The sequence below is a fragment of the Ciona robusta genome, chromosome 11 (assembly GCF_009617815.1).
Source record: "Ciona robusta chromosome 11, ASM961781v2".
Classification (NCBI taxonomy): domain Eukaryota; kingdom Metazoa; phylum Chordata; class Ascidiacea; order Phlebobranchia; family Cionidae; genus Ciona; species Ciona robusta.
In genome coordinates this window covers 1,863,893-1,881,919 of record NC_143245.1, presented here as the reverse complement: position 1 = coordinate 1,881,919, position 18,027 = coordinate 1,863,893, and the positions used below count along the sequence as shown (strand labels likewise).

General features: G+C 33.1%; 1 protein-coding gene across 1 annotated transcript; it reads right to left on the bottom strand.

The window, feature by feature from the left end:
- Positions 1 to 282: 282 nt before the first annotated feature.
- LOC149727729 (EVI5-like protein) lies at positions 283 to 15,271 on the bottom strand. The gene is made up of 17 exons (XM_089888634.1): positions 15,053 to 15,271; positions 14,617 to 14,781; positions 12,596 to 12,707; positions 10,808 to 11,036; positions 9,238 to 9,462; positions 7,365 to 7,565; positions 6,259 to 6,402; positions 5,923 to 6,012; positions 5,306 to 5,406; positions 4,895 to 5,042; positions 4,424 to 4,544; positions 3,938 to 4,056; positions 3,375 to 3,539; positions 3,098 to 3,271; positions 2,683 to 2,829; positions 1,963 to 2,058; positions 283 to 1,618 (listed from the first exon to the last, which is right to left on the bottom strand). The coding sequence occupies exons 1-17, from the start codon at positions 15,063 to 15,065 to the stop codon at positions 1,316 to 1,318; spliced, it is 2,553 nt and encodes an 850-aa protein (XP_089744760.1). The 5' UTR covers positions 15,066 to 15,271; the 3' UTR covers positions 283 to 1,315.
- Positions 15,272 to 18,027: the final 2,756 nt, after the last annotated feature.

The window sequence follows — 18,027 nt, the reverse complement described above, 5'->3', positions numbered from 1 at the left end:
TAAAACTGCCGTAAATAGAGTGATATACTCTATTCTAAAATCAGCTATTGCTTTGCATACATGATACATATGCACACCAAAGTAAGTATATGTCTGATACACACATTGTCATATACACACAGTAACCAACATTTTTATTAACAGACTCCTGCATATGACCATATCCTGTGACTGACCTTTTGATGAAATTAAATAACCTATTTAAATTGAAAAAGTGTGACTAATTTTTATCACTTTTCTAGCTTTCTGTTCAGCAAAGAATCGAAACATAGCCAAAACATATGAACAAAGAGAAGACATTTAGAAAGCTTCTACATATTTATTTTGTTAATCACCCTGATACAAAATCAACATGTTATATGTGGTGAGTGTACTATACACAAGGTTTACCTTCAAATTTGTGGTGATTAAATGAGAAGTGCCTGTAGCTGGAATGAAGGGGGTAATACTTTATCAATTCCGCAGAAGTGTCGGAATAAAATACTTATGCAACTGTTGTAATGCACCAAAAAAAGGTATTGCTATCTATGGGCAAGGAAAAGAATCAAAAATGTGAAATAAATGCAGCAAGAAATAACAAAACAGGCCAAGAGTATGGAAGCAATTAGTTCAATATAAAAGTGATTGTACGCACGTACATATTATCCCTGCAGTGAAGTACTGCTTTATATAAATTCACTTATAACTTTAAAACATTCTATCAAGCAAATAGATTGGCACATGCTGATGTCCAAATGGAGTTTTCCATCCAAAAACACAGTCAATGAGAACATTTGAATTTAAAATGCAAGCAAAAAACAATCAACAAATTTTACAAAAGATTTAAACACGTTGAAAAATCTGTTGTGCAATAAATTTGTAACAGAAACAATTAAGAAACAAAAGTCACAAATCCATTTTTTTAAAGAAATCAAAATGTTCTTTGGTCGGTTATATAGTGCATTTGATAGTGCAGATTTTGCATTGCGGTGCATGAAAGCAGGTTATATGGTTTAATAGTGGTTGAAAATGCTCTTAAGGGGAATATAGAAAAATGAAAATAGAACTGAATAATTTACTAGCAAATGAAACTTGTCAACCAAATTTTTAAAAATGAATAAAAAATTATCCAATTTTTAAAATTATTTTTGGGGGGGTTAATAATAATCTAGCAGTTAGTAGGTTAGTGGGAATGTGACTTTTGTTAAATTAAAATCATGAAATTATTTTTAATATACCGGTGCCTGGACATACTGAATGTACGATACAATAGTAGGAAATATTCTACACAGGTTATTGCACTTTTGGTATATTTTGATGCTAGCTAGACAAGAACTTACTCTAGAACTAAAATATCTTTATTTAAGTTTAATTCTGCGTCACCCATGACAGTTAAGCTTTCAGTGTCGATTAAAAGTGGTGAATCGCGCGACGTTATCGTTGCGTCGAACAATAAGTCTCCATCATCACTGCATTCCGAACTCGATGCTGTCATGTGACCTTCCCGTGACCTCAAGCTGTCAATCATCCGCTGCTGCTTTAAAACTTTCCGCTGTAGTTGGTGGATAATCTCGCTTGAATCGGTGGAGTCACCGTTGCAACCTGTGAGGTTTGGTTGGGACCTGGACGTCTCGGATAACTGAGAAAAAAGTAAAATCTTAGTCATAAATTACGAAACCATAATAAATTTCATGAATCTGGTCCTGGTCAAGTGCTTCTTTTACACGGTTTTCAAATGAAGTAACAGAAAAAAATTTGGCCCAAGAATAATTTACTCTTAAGAGATACATACTTCACCTAAAATGGTACCATCTTATTTATGACCAGTAAATTTTAAAATATAAAATACTAACAAAAATTTGTGCTATTCCCTATATAACTGCCAAGGCTGGTTTATTTCAAGTGGTTTAGCTTTTGTCAATTATTACCAAACAACAATTTCCATATCAATATTAAAACAGCAAAACAGTTCAAAAATATTACCTTAACTTTTAAGCTTGAAATTTCTTGTTTTAACTCAGCCATCTCCATTGAACTATCGGCTTCGCGTAACCTTAAGGACATCAAAGCTTCTTGGTTCTGACGAATAACAGGAATATTAAATTAAATATTGACCCTGAATCCTTGGTGTTTTTATAGAAACTATAAAAGGGTGCTTCATACAGCTTTTGCTCACAGTTGTAACTTAAGTAGTATAAATCCTTTGGAGGAATTATATTGTGTAATAACTTATAATTTGGCCCAAGACATTCTTAATCATTTCAATTAAAAAACCGGCGCCATGGCATAGTGGTTAGCGCGCCTGCCTGTAACCCAGAGGTAATGGGTTCAGGGCTCGTCGCTGCTACCATTGTGGGCGTATGTGTCCTTGAGCAAGACACTTAACGGCAATTGCTCCAACTCAGTGGTCACTAATGGGTTGTCTAAATTATCAGCCATACATAAAAAAAAATAATCACCCACAAAGTAACATACATGGTAACTCGTAAGCTGGCACGAGGTGTTAAACCTGTGTTATAACGACTGTCATTTTCCGGCCACGCGAGGATAAAGTAAGTTACATTCATTCATTCATTCAATTAATATGGTTGTCAACTTGTCATAACAGTTTGGGTGGTGAAACTTAAAACATATATTTCTTCTAAGATCGAAGTTGTACGTTATATAATCTGTACTGATTTAACATAAAACAAAGAAACTGACCTTGCTTTCAGTATGAGCAAGACGCGCCGACACTTCATTCAACTCCTGTCGTAAAACTCTCTCGTTATCAACAGCAACCCTACTTCTCTCCTTGTGTAAACATCGGTCTTCATCTGATCTTCGGAGCTGGGAGTTGCACACTTGGTTCTGTGAGAAATAAATCATAAAAACATATTATAAATCTTTGATTCTTGTTTGAAAAACTTTTTTACAAACTATAAGAATGGTTCTAGTGAAGAAAAAACAAGGTTCTTCAATTTTGTGGTCTCTATACACTTAGGTAGGAGTACGAAACAATTTCTTTAACTGAACATTATGACGTTTTGACGCATTACAAAAAAATAATAATAGAACAAACAAACACTCCTAAAAAAAATTGTTAACCTTTTTTTACAAATATGTATTTGTTACGAACCGCAGTTTCAAGTTCCATGATCCGATGTCGTCCCTCAGCAAGTTCGGCACTTAACTTCGTCTCCCGGAACCTGGCAGATAAAACTTCTTCTTGCAGCTCCTGTAGTGCCACCTTGTGTTGTTTCGAACTCGTCAGTGTTGTGCGACGTGAATTAGCCATGCGTGACATGTGTTTCTATCATAGAAATATAATATTAATATAATTATTTTGTAAAGAAATATAAGAATGCATTCATCTGATCATGAACACCGGATTAAAACACTGCATTAAACCCCACCTGCCAGTTATCCTCCAATTGATGAAGTTTATGAGCAAGTTCCTTCATTGAGAGGTTGGATTCAGCTTCCCGCATCTTCACAGCGATCAGCTCCTCCTGGAGGGAAGTCACCTTCGATTGATCGACAAGTTCACGATTCTTCTCACGGAGATCGCATAACTTATCCTGGATGTATGTGGGTGTTATTGGATGTATATGGATGCATGTGGGTGTTATTGGGTGTATATAGAAGCATGTTAAAGTATGTGCGAAAATATCAGGTTGTATAACATGTCATGCAAGGACTTGAGTGATAAATTTTAAGTGGACAAGAAGTGTATGTTTTAGGACACTAGTGTTATACCTTCAGAAACCTTCTTAACTTGTTTTACATTCGTAAGTTACGTTCTTTTATTCCTACTATTAATTATATATAAGTAGTCTGTCTGGGTTTGGGTGATTGGTCAAATTAGACATAAATCCTGGGTCCTTAAACAAGAACCTCACCCATATAGAATGTGTCATAAAAACACAAACCAAGGTATGTTATCATTGTTAATACAAAGAAGCAAACATGTAAATACCTGAAGTTCAACAATGGTAGAAGCAGCTTCAGCTTCTTGTAGTTTAGCTTGCACAAGCTGTTGTTGTAAATGCATGATGAAAGTTTCGGAATGCTGTGGGCTGCTGGGGGGGGTGGTTTCTGAGTTGAAATAAAAATATTTAAATTCGGTTTATTGTTGATATTCCATTAATCCATTTCACGTGGGAATACGCAGTAGGATAGCCTATGGGACCTGAGATTTAATTCGGAGTTATTTATGCCAACACACAAAGGTTTATGGCCCAGTAGTGACCACTGGGTCGCAGTTTACCAATATTAATTATTACCATGGTAGTTTGCCATATACTTTATGTAAGTAGTAAACGATAATGTCAATTGCCACATACCATTAGGTCCGGGGCACTTATGGAGACTTTCCTAGTTTTTCTAAAGAGGTGAAAGGGAGAAAAAAGCAGAACCAAAAACTAGAAAATTATTTATTTTTTTACAAAGCAAGAGCTCCCACCTTCATCCTGGGATGCAGGGCTGTTGATCTTCTTCCCTAGTCTTGCTTGTCTCTTCGCAATACTCAGCTCCTTACCCATGATGATCTTTTCTTCCGCTTCTAATGCTCGGTTTACTCGATCCTGAAGGTTACGATTAAAGTTAAAGGGTTTCAGTTGTAACCCAGATCATGAGAGTTAAGCTCATGGCACTAAACCAAGGTTTGAAACATTTAATCAGTACCACAAATAAAGGAATTTATAAATGAAACCACAAGATTAATTAACATCCAAAGACAGCCAACGATGCATCCTAAATCAAGCAACTCGCAGCTAGAAACACAAAAATGTTCTACAGAGTATAAAACAACAACAAAGTAACATTGGGGTCTATAAGGAACCAAAAATTTAAAGCATATACCCCAGCAGTGAATTCACTTTAAATCAAATAACTCATGGTACAAAAATATGATATCTACCAAGCATCTAAATACCTGAATCAATTTATCAGCAAGTTGTCCGTTTTCTGCTTCAAGCTCATCAAGTCGTTGTCGTAGCAACCGATTCTCGGTTCTCAACCTCCTCATCTCAACTTGCTCCTCCTGTTCCTTGTTCCTCATCGTCATGTACTCCTTCTCTAATCTGGAAGTTGGTGATAATTTTTTTAAACGCAAAAAAAGAACAAAATAAAATCCGCTACTAATTTTATTTAAACAACTTGTTTACATCCAGTTTAAAGAAATTGAAAGATTTTAGTTTTTTATCAAAATATTTGAAAATCAAACAGTTAGTTTATATTAAACATTTAAACTTAAACAAGGTATTTAAAATGGAGAAAAGGGTTTTTGTATTGTTTATAATTATTTTGTTTAGGAATATTTTTATAGAAGAAATAAAGTTTATACCGTTTAACTTTCTTTGGATTGTATTTAACGAGAGCAAACGCTCGTTGGAACAAAAGATTTGGATCCTTGTTGTAAAAGTTTGGCAGATCTTTGGTAATGAGCTGGAAGTATTTGGGGGGGGTGTTTAGTGACTCGTGAGTGATTATTAAGCTAGGTAATTAATTTTCAGGCGAGTTTGATCCATTGTTACTAGTTAGGAGGACAAGGAAACATAAGAGGTAAACCTATATTTTGAAATAGAGGTAACATTGCAAAGAGATGGAGTCGTTTTCAACATAATATAGGTTTGGGAAAACGTTTATGTAAGCGTAATATACACCTTTATTATACCTTAGTGGTTGAAGGCAATTATGAAAACCAATGTATTGATTCAATGATTTATTATATCAATACATCGATAAACTCTGTATTCACTTAATTGCCCGTGTGTGGATGATTTGAATAAATGTAAATATATACCAATGCAATATATAGGCTCATTAATATACAGCTTTGGGTCTAAATATAAAGTTTTGTACATATGTCCTTTTAAAAATAGACGTTAAAACTAAGGATATAAGTTTTTGGCTGTTTTATTTATGTTGCGAAACAAAGTTTACAAACGAAAACAAACTTACTTTCAACATTCCCTCCATGTCCATTGCAAGCAACTCCTTTTCACTGCTCAACAAGAGAGCTAAGCTAAGTCGAAATATGATCTCCATGCCCTAGCATTATGTATGTTGGTTACAAATGACAAAAAGAAACAATAAATTTAAAATAAAGCAGAAAAGTGGTATAGAAAGGTGTATCTGCCCCACTACATATCCATTGTTCTGAAACTATATTTGTTGCGATGCATTGAAAAAATTTGCCAGACAATATCCTGCAATCCCTTTATAAACTTTAAATGGCACACCAAAAGGCACAGATTAAGAACAACTTGTTAAAAATAAAAACACAGTTTATCCAACCTCAGATATAAATACATCTAAGACACGAGAAGCGAGGTTGAGGTCAAAGGTTGTAGCGAACAAAGTAAGAAACCACGGTGATGCAAACATGGAGGTGTGAAAACCTTGTGCTTGGAAGTGAGTGAAGAGATCTGGGGCTTGCTCCTGGGTAAGAAAAAGGGAACATTAATATTCTCCCTACGGGTATAGTCATTCTACCAGTGGGTATAGGTGTCATGACACACCAGCTTGTATAGAAAAGTACAGTGCTACAACTTGGGAATAACACAGTATCTCATTATATGTCAGATCTGGACCTTTGTCATGGCTCGGTGTATGCAGAAAAGGCAATTAATATGGGTTTTTTAAGGGTCATGGGCATTATGCTTTTAATTTTATAACAAAATTTGGACAACATTGTTAAAATATATTTATTATAAATGCAATATACTGCAATGATTGCAGTATACGCTTATTACCCCAACACCCAACAAAGCTTTACCAAGTTAAAGAATACAATAACCAGGAATTTACATGACATAAGATAGTATTGAATGCCTTAACAATGCACATGCAATATATGCATCATATAAATATCCACAATTGTACAGAATGTGAGTTTAACGATCATTAAATCAATTATTAACAGCTGGCAATGCAGAACATATAACAGCAACATATGTGCAGCGTGTTTACAACCTGTTAAATATGACCCAGATAAACAAAATCTTATTAAAAAAATAAAAAATATGGAAAATAATAAAGAAATCCAAAAAAATGACATTATGACATTTGTAAAAAATAATAACAGCAAACATGACACACACACATATATATATATATATATATATATATATAATTTTTTGTTTTGTTTAATTATAATAACAAATAACTTATTTAAAATATTGAAGATAGAAAACAAGAGAAACAATGGCAAAATGACAGACAATAGGACATTCTATTCTACATGGGTGAGGTCCTACAACATGGCATTTCATGGGAAATGGAGCCTGAGATTTACGCCAGTGTTGGTTCATTACTCCAAAAGACATGTGGATAAAATATGAGCACAACTTGGTTGAATTGAAAAAAAAATTATTCAAGGGGAAATTTCGGACCAAACTAACCTGTAGCATATTCTCCAACTGGTACATACAGAGCCCTAGTTCTGCCATGGATGGTTTGAAAAGCTCGCGCAGTCGATATTCTTTCATGAGGCAGACAAACACAGCAAATGCTTCTTCCTCAGGCATTTGCATGAGGAGTAAACCAACTATGAACGCACTGCCTTGGCAGTAACCAACCTCACGGTCAACCAAGGAGTATGCCTGTATGGTGAACATATAATTATAATATGTATAAGCTAGTTTAGTTTCAGTCCTGAATATAGGAGAATCAGGAAAACTGTGGTAGCATGTGACGCATATTTTAAAGTGTCACCACAATTTTCGAATATGTGTTTTACTTTTTGAATGTGTGTTTTTGACGTGTCACTCCAATTTTTTGAAACAGGAGTGAAATAATTTGCTCTAGCACCCTAGTTTTACACCTTAATACAACTTTTATCCTGCTTTTATCTGTCTATACAAACAAGCAGGTTCAAAGTTGCAGTTTTCAACATTAATTTATGAAGTTCCTATTTTTAAAGTTATGAATGTAACTTAATTTTAACAATGTCACTTCAGATTATGTTTCAAAAAACAAGACATCTGTTCAGTGTTTGACATGTGAGTAACAATGATAAATGAGCTATAGAATATGAACTTGATTAATGCAATACATTGGAACAACACATGTGAGTCACAACTAAAGCATTTGGTTGGATTTGGCACAAGTATAACAACCAGTTTCAGTACAAATATAACAGCCAATATATAGGGCACATCGCTTTACTTTTAAGGTTTCGGTTTAACAACTAAAACCATCTTTATTGATGTCTGAAGTTAAATATAATGTTACTAAGCAAACAAAAGAAAAACTAATTGATGCACATTCACATTTACAGTGCCTAACCATAATGATTATTTTATTCAATCCCAATATACCACACAATACAAGGTGTATTCAACTACCAGTGGTGAACCTACAATGATAGTTGACCTGCTGCAAGCATTCAAAGTTGTTTGTTTAATCATGAAAAGCTAAGGACGTGTCACTCACTATGACATCACAATGCTGATTGCTGTTTGTAGGAAGTATTATGACATCACAACTGAGCAGTGGCATAATATTGATTTGTTTGTTTGTTTAAACAAAAGTAATTAATGAATAAACCTGGTGCTGCTGTTTAAAAAAAGTCACTTCCAAGTTTTGGGCCAAATTTGAATAAGAAATCATTGTATTGAATGTGACTGGGTGATTTCATTACCAAATTTATTTAAATGAAAAGATATGCTATAAAACAAACTTTCGATTTTGATTGTTTTTCGTGCCATAAAACTTGTGGCAGACTGAATATTTGATAATGTTTATATTCATGTAAAGGTTTTTGGTAATGTCAGCAAAGTTTTGCTAAACAGAGTGCTTATGCCGACAGCTACAAGCGTGGCAATTAAATCCTCACAAAATACTACACAGGAAGTAGTTCATGCTGTATAATGTTCATGCTCCTTAAAATACAAAAATCCTTTGAATGAATGAATGTAACTTGTTTGTTGTTGCCCTACCACCTTATTAGTTGTAAAGTTTACAGAATAATGTTAAACAAAACATCAGGGGTTTACCTGCCATTCTGCCAACCATGCAGCCGAATGTGTGTTGTGTATTACCACTTGTTTAATATTATGCTGTTTATGAATCCTCTACAGAGTTACAATTATACCTTTACTTTAATAAAACACTGTTGCTGCCAGGCAGACTATATTTGTTTTGTCAGCTCATGTTGCATTTATTTGGGTACTGACATTAGGACGCTCCCATACACCTCGTCTTCATCATAGTAAATGGCACTCACGAATGTAAAAGGTAAAAAGTAGAAAAAAAAGCAGTAGGCAACTTTACCTTGATAACATTAAATAAAACTTCTTGTCCAATTCCATCTTTATCTTTAAAGAACTCTTGCTCAGGGTACGTGCGTGCGATGTCGCGTCTTATGAGTTTTTCTGACGGTGAATTTTGTCGAAGAAGTTCGGAATATTTCTCTTTGAAAGTTGAACAGTGTGCATTACACAGATGTTGCCATGCCAACCCTCGGAAATGATGGGGAATCCCCATTCGAATCATTTCCTGGGTAAACGATTTTTTGTTAATGTTGTAAAAAACAACTAATTTACAATATCTGGTTTAACATCACCTAACTTTTATAACTTGAGACTAAAGTCTACAGAAAATCCCAAAAACTAATTCTTACAGGAAGTTTTGTCTAGATGTCAACACAGCCATTTATTTAAGTGTCAGGTAGTGTGAGCAATAACTTGCGTTGTAAGGAACAACATGCGCTACAATGTGGTCCGAAAATACAGTAATAAATCAAAGGTTTTTAAAAATGGGTAAGACTAACTCGTATGTTTTTAACTGAAAAACAACTTGAAAATACTGTGAAAAAACACCTTTTAGTTGTAAAACACTGCAATAAAAACAACCTTTGGTTATGAAACACTGTAATAGATATATTTCACAACCACGCGAACTATGCATTGCACTGGTGAGAACTGTTATTCTAATGCATTATAAATGCAAAAAATGTTTATATGAGATCTAGAAGTGTGTGGCATAACATGTTTATCAAAATTTTACTAGTATTTAACAATAAACTTTATTTTAACATTAAAAGTTTTAAACTGTTTAGGTGTTTAAAATGTTGGTGTGCTGCAAACAGATCCAAATGTGCTTTATGCATTACGTAATGTTCTGGTTGTCGAACAACAATGAGAGAAAATATTTATTTCACCACAAAGTATGGGGTGTGTTAAAGGTGAACAGTCAGATGATGCATAGGTGTAGTAACTGTTATAACTGCATTACATTAATGGAAATGGTGTAGATAAAAACATTTCAATGTAACTTATTTAAAGCTGGGCCTTTATAGGTATTAAGTTACATACCTACAGTAATATGTTATATATTTTTTAAAGGTTAGCAACACTAAACACTTTTACAAAATGCTAAATGCATGACAATGTATGCATAACCGTGTATAATGAATATTCACAAACTGGAGTGACAACTGACATCTATATATGTATGTCACATTACACATGTGTGTAGCATCGTAGTTTTCCTTATGTGGTTAAGCAATGCAAATATGAATGACCTTTATATGACTTAATCAAAACGTATGTGTGACGTGTGTGCACGCGTCGTACGATACCAATTACCCAACACCGGTATGTATACTGGAACTTGTATACATGTCACGTGTGGATAAATAAGTTACATGAAATTATACTTGTAGTCTGGGACCCTGAGTGTTGAGATATTGGGCTAAATAGAAAGCATGCTGGTTGCTGGAATTAAACCAGAACTAAAACACCATATTACATATAACAAACAGTACATATGTGTCACACATATTTTGCACTATGGTTTGTTACATATTTAAATTGAAACAATTTACAGAAAAAAGAATTACCTTCAGTTGTTTTCCATTCTTCTTCTGATAATCATTCCAATTATTTACAATCTTCCCCCATAAGTTCCATGTTTTATTATCCGTGTCGTTTGATTGGTTGCTATTTGTATCGTTACCAGCGCTGTGCATTGAGGTTGGTGAGGCCGAACCGTTGCTGCTTCGTCGTGACTCAGAATGCCCACCCTCACTTGAAACTGACTTGAGGGATTTCTTATCAGCTTCCAGTAGTCTGTGAAAGAGTATGGTGGTTATATGTAGACACTAGCAGAGTTTATTTAAAACTATACTGTAATTATCGCCTTTTTATTGTGTTGTAACTACAGCGTTACTCGTCATTTGTATCGCCTCTAATAACGCAGTGATCGAAGTAAGATTAGTATTCAATAAACTGGGTATTCCTGCTTGCATTGGTATGAACACGTCACATGCTAGGCGAAAACATGACTTATATTTATCAATATGGGTAAGGAGCTACGGCGACATGTCCAGATTGTCACGTATCCATAAAGGTTACATGGAGTGAAACAGACTTACTTCTGAACCATACTAGTTGACAAAAGGACTGATAGTCATCTACGGTATGCTATAAGGATTTACCCAAAGATTTATCATTCCATTTATATAAATAGTTCCTATGGCAAGGTATGCCGAGGAAACTTGGATTTAGATAAAAGTTGGTTCGTTTTAATTAAAACACCAGTTTTAGAAATTTCCAAACTATTTATCAAGCTGTAATATCAGGATACAGCATACAGTCCCAGGTCCTAGTCTAGTGTGTTGTGGACCTGTCTCAAGTTACCAACAATGTATAAAAAAGTGATGGTGTTCGTTTCCTAAAGTTGTAAACTATAGACTTTTATAAATTTGTTTGCCACACATAGGTCCTCGATATTCTTGTTTTATAATTTGACGCTACAAGGTTTTAAAACCCCTGAAATGGGTTAGCACAACAAGTCTTAAAAAAACATACACAAGAAAACTAAGACTGACATTACTCATAAAAGGGGAGTGATGATTTTTGTCAAAAATAGCCTGAAATGACAGTATGACACTACCGTGAAAGTGACAATTCATATCCTGAGCAGTACGAATATGGTTGTGTATTTAAAAACAAAAATAAAGTCTACATGTATTTTGTGAGGGTAAAAATGAAAAGTAATCCAGCTTATGGGTAACATATAACAGCCTCTATGTTGCAGCATGCAAGTTCAAGCATTAAACCACTATTACCTAGCATCATGTGTATATATAATATTCAAACAAGCAAGACTTCGGTGTATTCACCACATTAAACAATAAGGTTTCATATGTTTGACCAGTGTATGAGTCTAAGTGCATTTTAAAAATCTCGCCCCTTTTTGACCAAAATTCATTTTTTTCCTAAAACACTGCTTGTCCTATATTCCAACTGATAAATGCTGACATAGTGAATTAGCACTTGTTTATAAAACTAATATCGTAAGCATTAAGTGGGCTAGGAACAATGAGCATTATTACATCGTGGTGATCAGCACTTTACGTCAAAGTGAAACCAAAATAAACAAAGCACACTTGTGATGTCATAATCATTTAATTGTCTTAGCACAATCAACGAACAAATGTAGGAATGTAATATCTATCTTATCATTAATATTACTTTAGATTAAAATAGGGTAGCTATTATTTTAATTTAAATTATATTATATACTCATAACATTGTCTATATTAAAAAAAGTAAGAACTATTCTATTTAAATTAATAAAAATAAACATAGAGTTTACATGTATAGCCAACAATATATAAATATACCTATTTTGTTGTTCAATTTTTTGAAGAATTTCAATTTCTTCTGCATTGAGTTGTTGCATGGCAGATTCACTCAAAGCAAGAGAATCATTGGTGATAACATTTTGTTGGGGACCTATAAATGTGCATATGGAAAATTAGGTAGGAGAAATATTAAGAAAATACATTGCGCAACACTGTTATTTAATTGTATAATATATATAGGAATACAAGACTTGTGGGAAACTACGGAATATTATTTTAATTAACAAGACTGAATTTGTATCTTCAAAACATAAAACTTTATTTGCGACTATTATTATCAGAATAAAGCCTATAACCAGAAAGTATTATCCAACATACAATAAAGGTAATTGTTATTTCGAGTAACAAAACACAATAACAGTAAGGAATATGATTGCACCCTCTTCTATACAATTTGATGTTCGCCTGATTTGACTCCCACAGAAAGTAATATTATATGTCTTTTCAAATTCCCAGACATTCTATTCAGCTTCATTCAATCGGTTGCTTTGGAATACGAGACAATAAAACAATCAAAGCCATGAAATAAATTTCAATTGAAATTATAAACATGTTTTATAAAGTGACATACTGTAGCGTGTGGCAACTAAAGTTAATTCAATTTTAATCAACCAAAACAATATTAATATTGGAAAACTTAAAACAGTATTAAAACAATAAAACATACAATAACCGTTGGAAACCATGATTAAGATTATTGTGGTTTGTATTTAAACTATTAACATAAAATAAAAATAATAAATTGTAGGTAAATTAAAACAAATGCCATGAGTACAAATGTACCATACGGCATACATTATACACATAACTATACCACACGTTGTGTACATAAAGGCTTTGTGTGTTAACAAATATAAATTTTAAACTTTTATTAAACTGAAATTGTACAAAACATATATATTTTGTAATGGTATATATTTTTAAACACACTGTCATGATCTATTTTTAATATTGTGGTATATGTATTCTAATTGACCAATAGAGTATATTATCAAAGTGACGTATGTGTTCATTACTACTCTGCTACATAACAAATATAGAACACCTATGTCAACTGAACAAACAATCTTCTCCTTATACAAACATTGGAATGGTGTAAATGGCAAACAAGTAAGATAGATTTTGCAACTGTGGAAATCTAAATAGTCTGAATGGCAATAATTGGACCTGGGATTTGGTTGTCCTATTAACCAACACCTAGTGCCCTACAGCCCATAAGTGACCATTTGGCCTATTGGTATTACCCTACTAGTATAGAGCACCAAACTTGGTTTTCTCCTAAAAATATCCAACCAAACACTGAGTTAACCTGTCACCCTAACACACAATTTAAAATATTTAACCCAAAATAGGACCTAATATTAACACTGATGTTACTTATACATGACAACATATTTACTGTTTTTGGGGGCATTTGCTTAAAACTGATGTTAAAATGGCAGGCTGAATTTTTTTACAGTTAATAATTAAAGTTTCAATAAAAATAAATATTACATAGGAAAAAATAAAGGGAAGGGAAGGGGTAAGATAAACAACTTTGAAAGTTTAGTGGACTGCATTTCGAAAGTTAAATGGCGCAACTATACAAATATTTGAAAGTAAATATGGGAATTGTCAATACTGTGTAAAGGGTTCCTAAAACTTGGAACGATTATTACTAGCAGAAAGTTTGTAAAGGTAGGTTTGGATTTCTTGGGAAAGTTTTTAGGCTCTACAACTTGGTTCAAAATCAATGGAAAAACTAATTCCGAACTAAAAATTATATTTATAAGGTTTCTTCCTTATAAAAGGGAACAAACTAGGATAATAATAAAATCCATCCTACTACCAAAAGGAATAACCTAGAAGATCTAGATTGCAACCCGCCACTACCTAAACTTTACCTGAAATTCAAATAAGGATAGCACAGACTATTTGCATCACTTATGTTTCTCATACTTAATAAAAATTTAAAACAAAATTCCGAAGAATCCACTGTTTGTTATTGGTATAACTCTCACCTTTGTTATTGGTCTTGTTATGTAGCATAGCTGGTTTTGATACTACACTTATTGACATCATATCATTGTTAGGTACAATACCATCCATACGATTAGAAGTTGGATTGGAAGATAAAGCTGTCACAGGAGCTCGCACAAGGTCCCTCATTCTTTGTCGAAATTGGTCTGTAGATATTAAGAAGTTACAACAACTGATTTTCTGGCATAAAAATGAACGTTTTTTATTTAAATCTTTCGTTTGTTAACTACTAAAAAGAGATTTGATTTAATTTATTAAAACAACGCGATTTTTACTCCAATGCAACTGGCATTTTTATTTCTTTGAAAAACTCATAAAACTAACTTCACATTTTTTTTTTGGTTAAATTAAACCTATGAAGACTGTTTTGTTAGACATGAGAATATAATATTAATATACAGACTGTTTAAAACTTACCTAATTGAGCCATAATCAACAAACCAAATGTTTCCTTTTATACCAAGTTCATCAATGGCAAATTCATGTCTCTTCTGATACTTTGAATATTCAAACAGAATGTCTTGTTTATCATAACTATTTATATGCCGGCATCTATAAGACACTATAGATATAACGTAAATTTATTGGTCATACTCTCATACAGTTCGGTTCCAGCTAATACTAAATACACAAACGTTATTATATTGTTCACAAAATTACAGACACAAATGTATGCTAAAGCAAATAAACCTTACTGTCTTAACGCCAAAAACTTTATATGTACAAAACTTACCAATCCGTTAAAATGGCCCATCAAAGTAAATTAGCCTATTTCCTATTTCAACAACTGGATTGACAACAAAACTAAATTCTCATCTAGATCGGGGACAAAAAGCTTACCGATTCATTGGGCACGTAATGGCCAAATAGATTATTTTTCGTCAAAGTTGTTCTTCGTGTGCACGAACTAGAAGCATTACAGTCACATTCAAAGACGTTAAACTAGGTAGTCCTTTGTCGCTGGTTGTTGAACTAGTGCTGATATTGGCTGTAAACTCTGGGCGAGAAAGAGTTATTATTTTTTCACTGGCACAGCCTTAAATCGACAAGAGATCACAGATCTAATGCGTAAGCACGTTTAAAACTAATTAGCATAGTACTAATTAACCCTTTTACTACAACGGTCGACTACGCTCGACTAAAAACAAACTCGATGTAACCAACAAAGTGGTTTTAAGTTGCCATTGGTGACTGTGGAGCAGTAGGTAGAACGCATTTTTTCTATAGTACAATGGGGGAAGATAGGACACTTAAGCACATATTGCCAAATATTTCCCAAATCAAAATAGATGACGGTTTTTGGGTAATACAACGAATTAGTACTATCATTCCTTTATTAATTGACAACAATTTAATAAAATATAATAAAACACACGAGGAGTTACTTAGCGATCCGCACAACAAGTGAAATTTTACAAATTCGAAAACACACAGGATAAGATGGGACAGTTTAAAATCATTGTTAATTTTGATTGTTAAGTGTATTTAAAAATAGGAATATACGTAAATAACACAAAATAATACTGTACGCTTTGAAAATTAAGTCTAAACATTCTTTTTCTTGCCCTACTGCTATAGGCTATTTTTAACATGTTACCTATACATTATATTATTGCATAACAATGGTATTGTTTGAACGACAATGGATAACGTTCGAACATCAATGAATAAATAGTGTATCCTACAAATGTATATGAACTTGTAATAATAGAAAATTGATTATAACTATTAATAAAGTTTTTATTTTTGCTACAAATTGAGTATCATTACCCTGTTTTTGGCACAAGCTACTTCTCATAAATTATCACCAAGTACAAATGACCAAATTTCGAATATATTTTTAAAATATTATCTTTTTATTATATCAGTATCTTATAGTTAAAAACCCTCTGAGGTATAAATTACTAAATTAAAATCAAATCTTTCAAAGTTTGGCAATAAAAACATACAAAACTACAATGTGGGGGAAGATGGGACTCTAAATTGAAATATATTTACATTAGCACTATTCTGCAACTTGTAGTTAACCTACCGAGTTTAACAGGCTGTGCTAGTTTCTCTACCATGTAAACTTCATATATATAACGTTAAACCGATATTTTTTTGTTGTTTTGTCTCAAATTAAAGTCATATTGACCCCTGCCTATTTTCTTCATGCTTATATCTCAGTGCTTTTTTACAAAACTAAAACTAGTTTTATGAAACAAAGTCAAACTGTACGAAATATTTAAGGTTGTTTTATGAAGCTATGAAACTAGTTTAATCGTTCGCACACGCAAACTAGAACAATTCATCGGCTTTACTATGATTTAGCGAGCATTAAAAAATAGCACCTTACTGTTTCGCATTTTTTTACCTATTCAAAGTATAGCCTACTGTTTATATTTTACATATTTTTTTAATATTTAAAAACAGTAATCAGCTTTGACGGGCGTTTTATAAAGTCGTATTAATACTGTCGAATAATTCTGTAACCTTATTTTCCTGATTATCATTAAATGGTGGTCCGTAAAAAGAAAATTAAAAAAAAATTTCGTCTGACAAAGTGTCCCATCTCCCCCCCCGATCAGGATATTTTGGGTATTGAGTGCAAAAGTTTCTGGTTTCCACACTCTTATAATATATACATATTTTAGATTTAATTACTCCACTAAACGGTTTCATAAAAACATCAGCCTTTTTGATATTACAGTGCAAGACGAGGGTGTACCATTCGTTAATCTTTGGATTTCTCGAAGAAGAAAAAGTGGTTGAATATTAAACATCATACATTGGGGTGTTGAATATGGCCAATAAAATTGTTAAATCGATGTTTGGATTTGTTTATTTTTAATTGTAAATCGGTAGGTCATTAATTTATTTAACGAATATTATAGTAGCATGGGGGAGATGGGACACCTTTTCATTCTACTTTCTCTTTCCAATTGGTAGTAAACACAGAACATTTAAAGAATTATTAAACCTTTTTTTCACTCCTACAAAAAGTTGTTGATTGTTGAAACATGATCAGGATATTCGGATACTCAAAAAGAGAATATAAGAATGTCCCATCTTACCCCACTGTACTATATAACTAAGTTTTACCTGAGAGGTAGTTTGAAACACTTTAATTCACTTACTATATACGAGCGATTTGTTCAGTCTTAACGAGAGAGTAAGTTTCGCGGGATCATTTCAGACGTGCAAGCCCATCATTTAGAGACGGCAGAAAGAAATGTAGCGTTTTCTTCTTTATAACAAATGTACAACGGCCCACGTACTTAACCATAAGCTACTGATTTCATCTTAAAGTCAAAATTATGAAGTTACCCCCATCATACATTCATATTATCAAATGTGAGAAACGAATGAATTCGCCAATGGGAACTAACGCACGACATGTAAGTTAACAT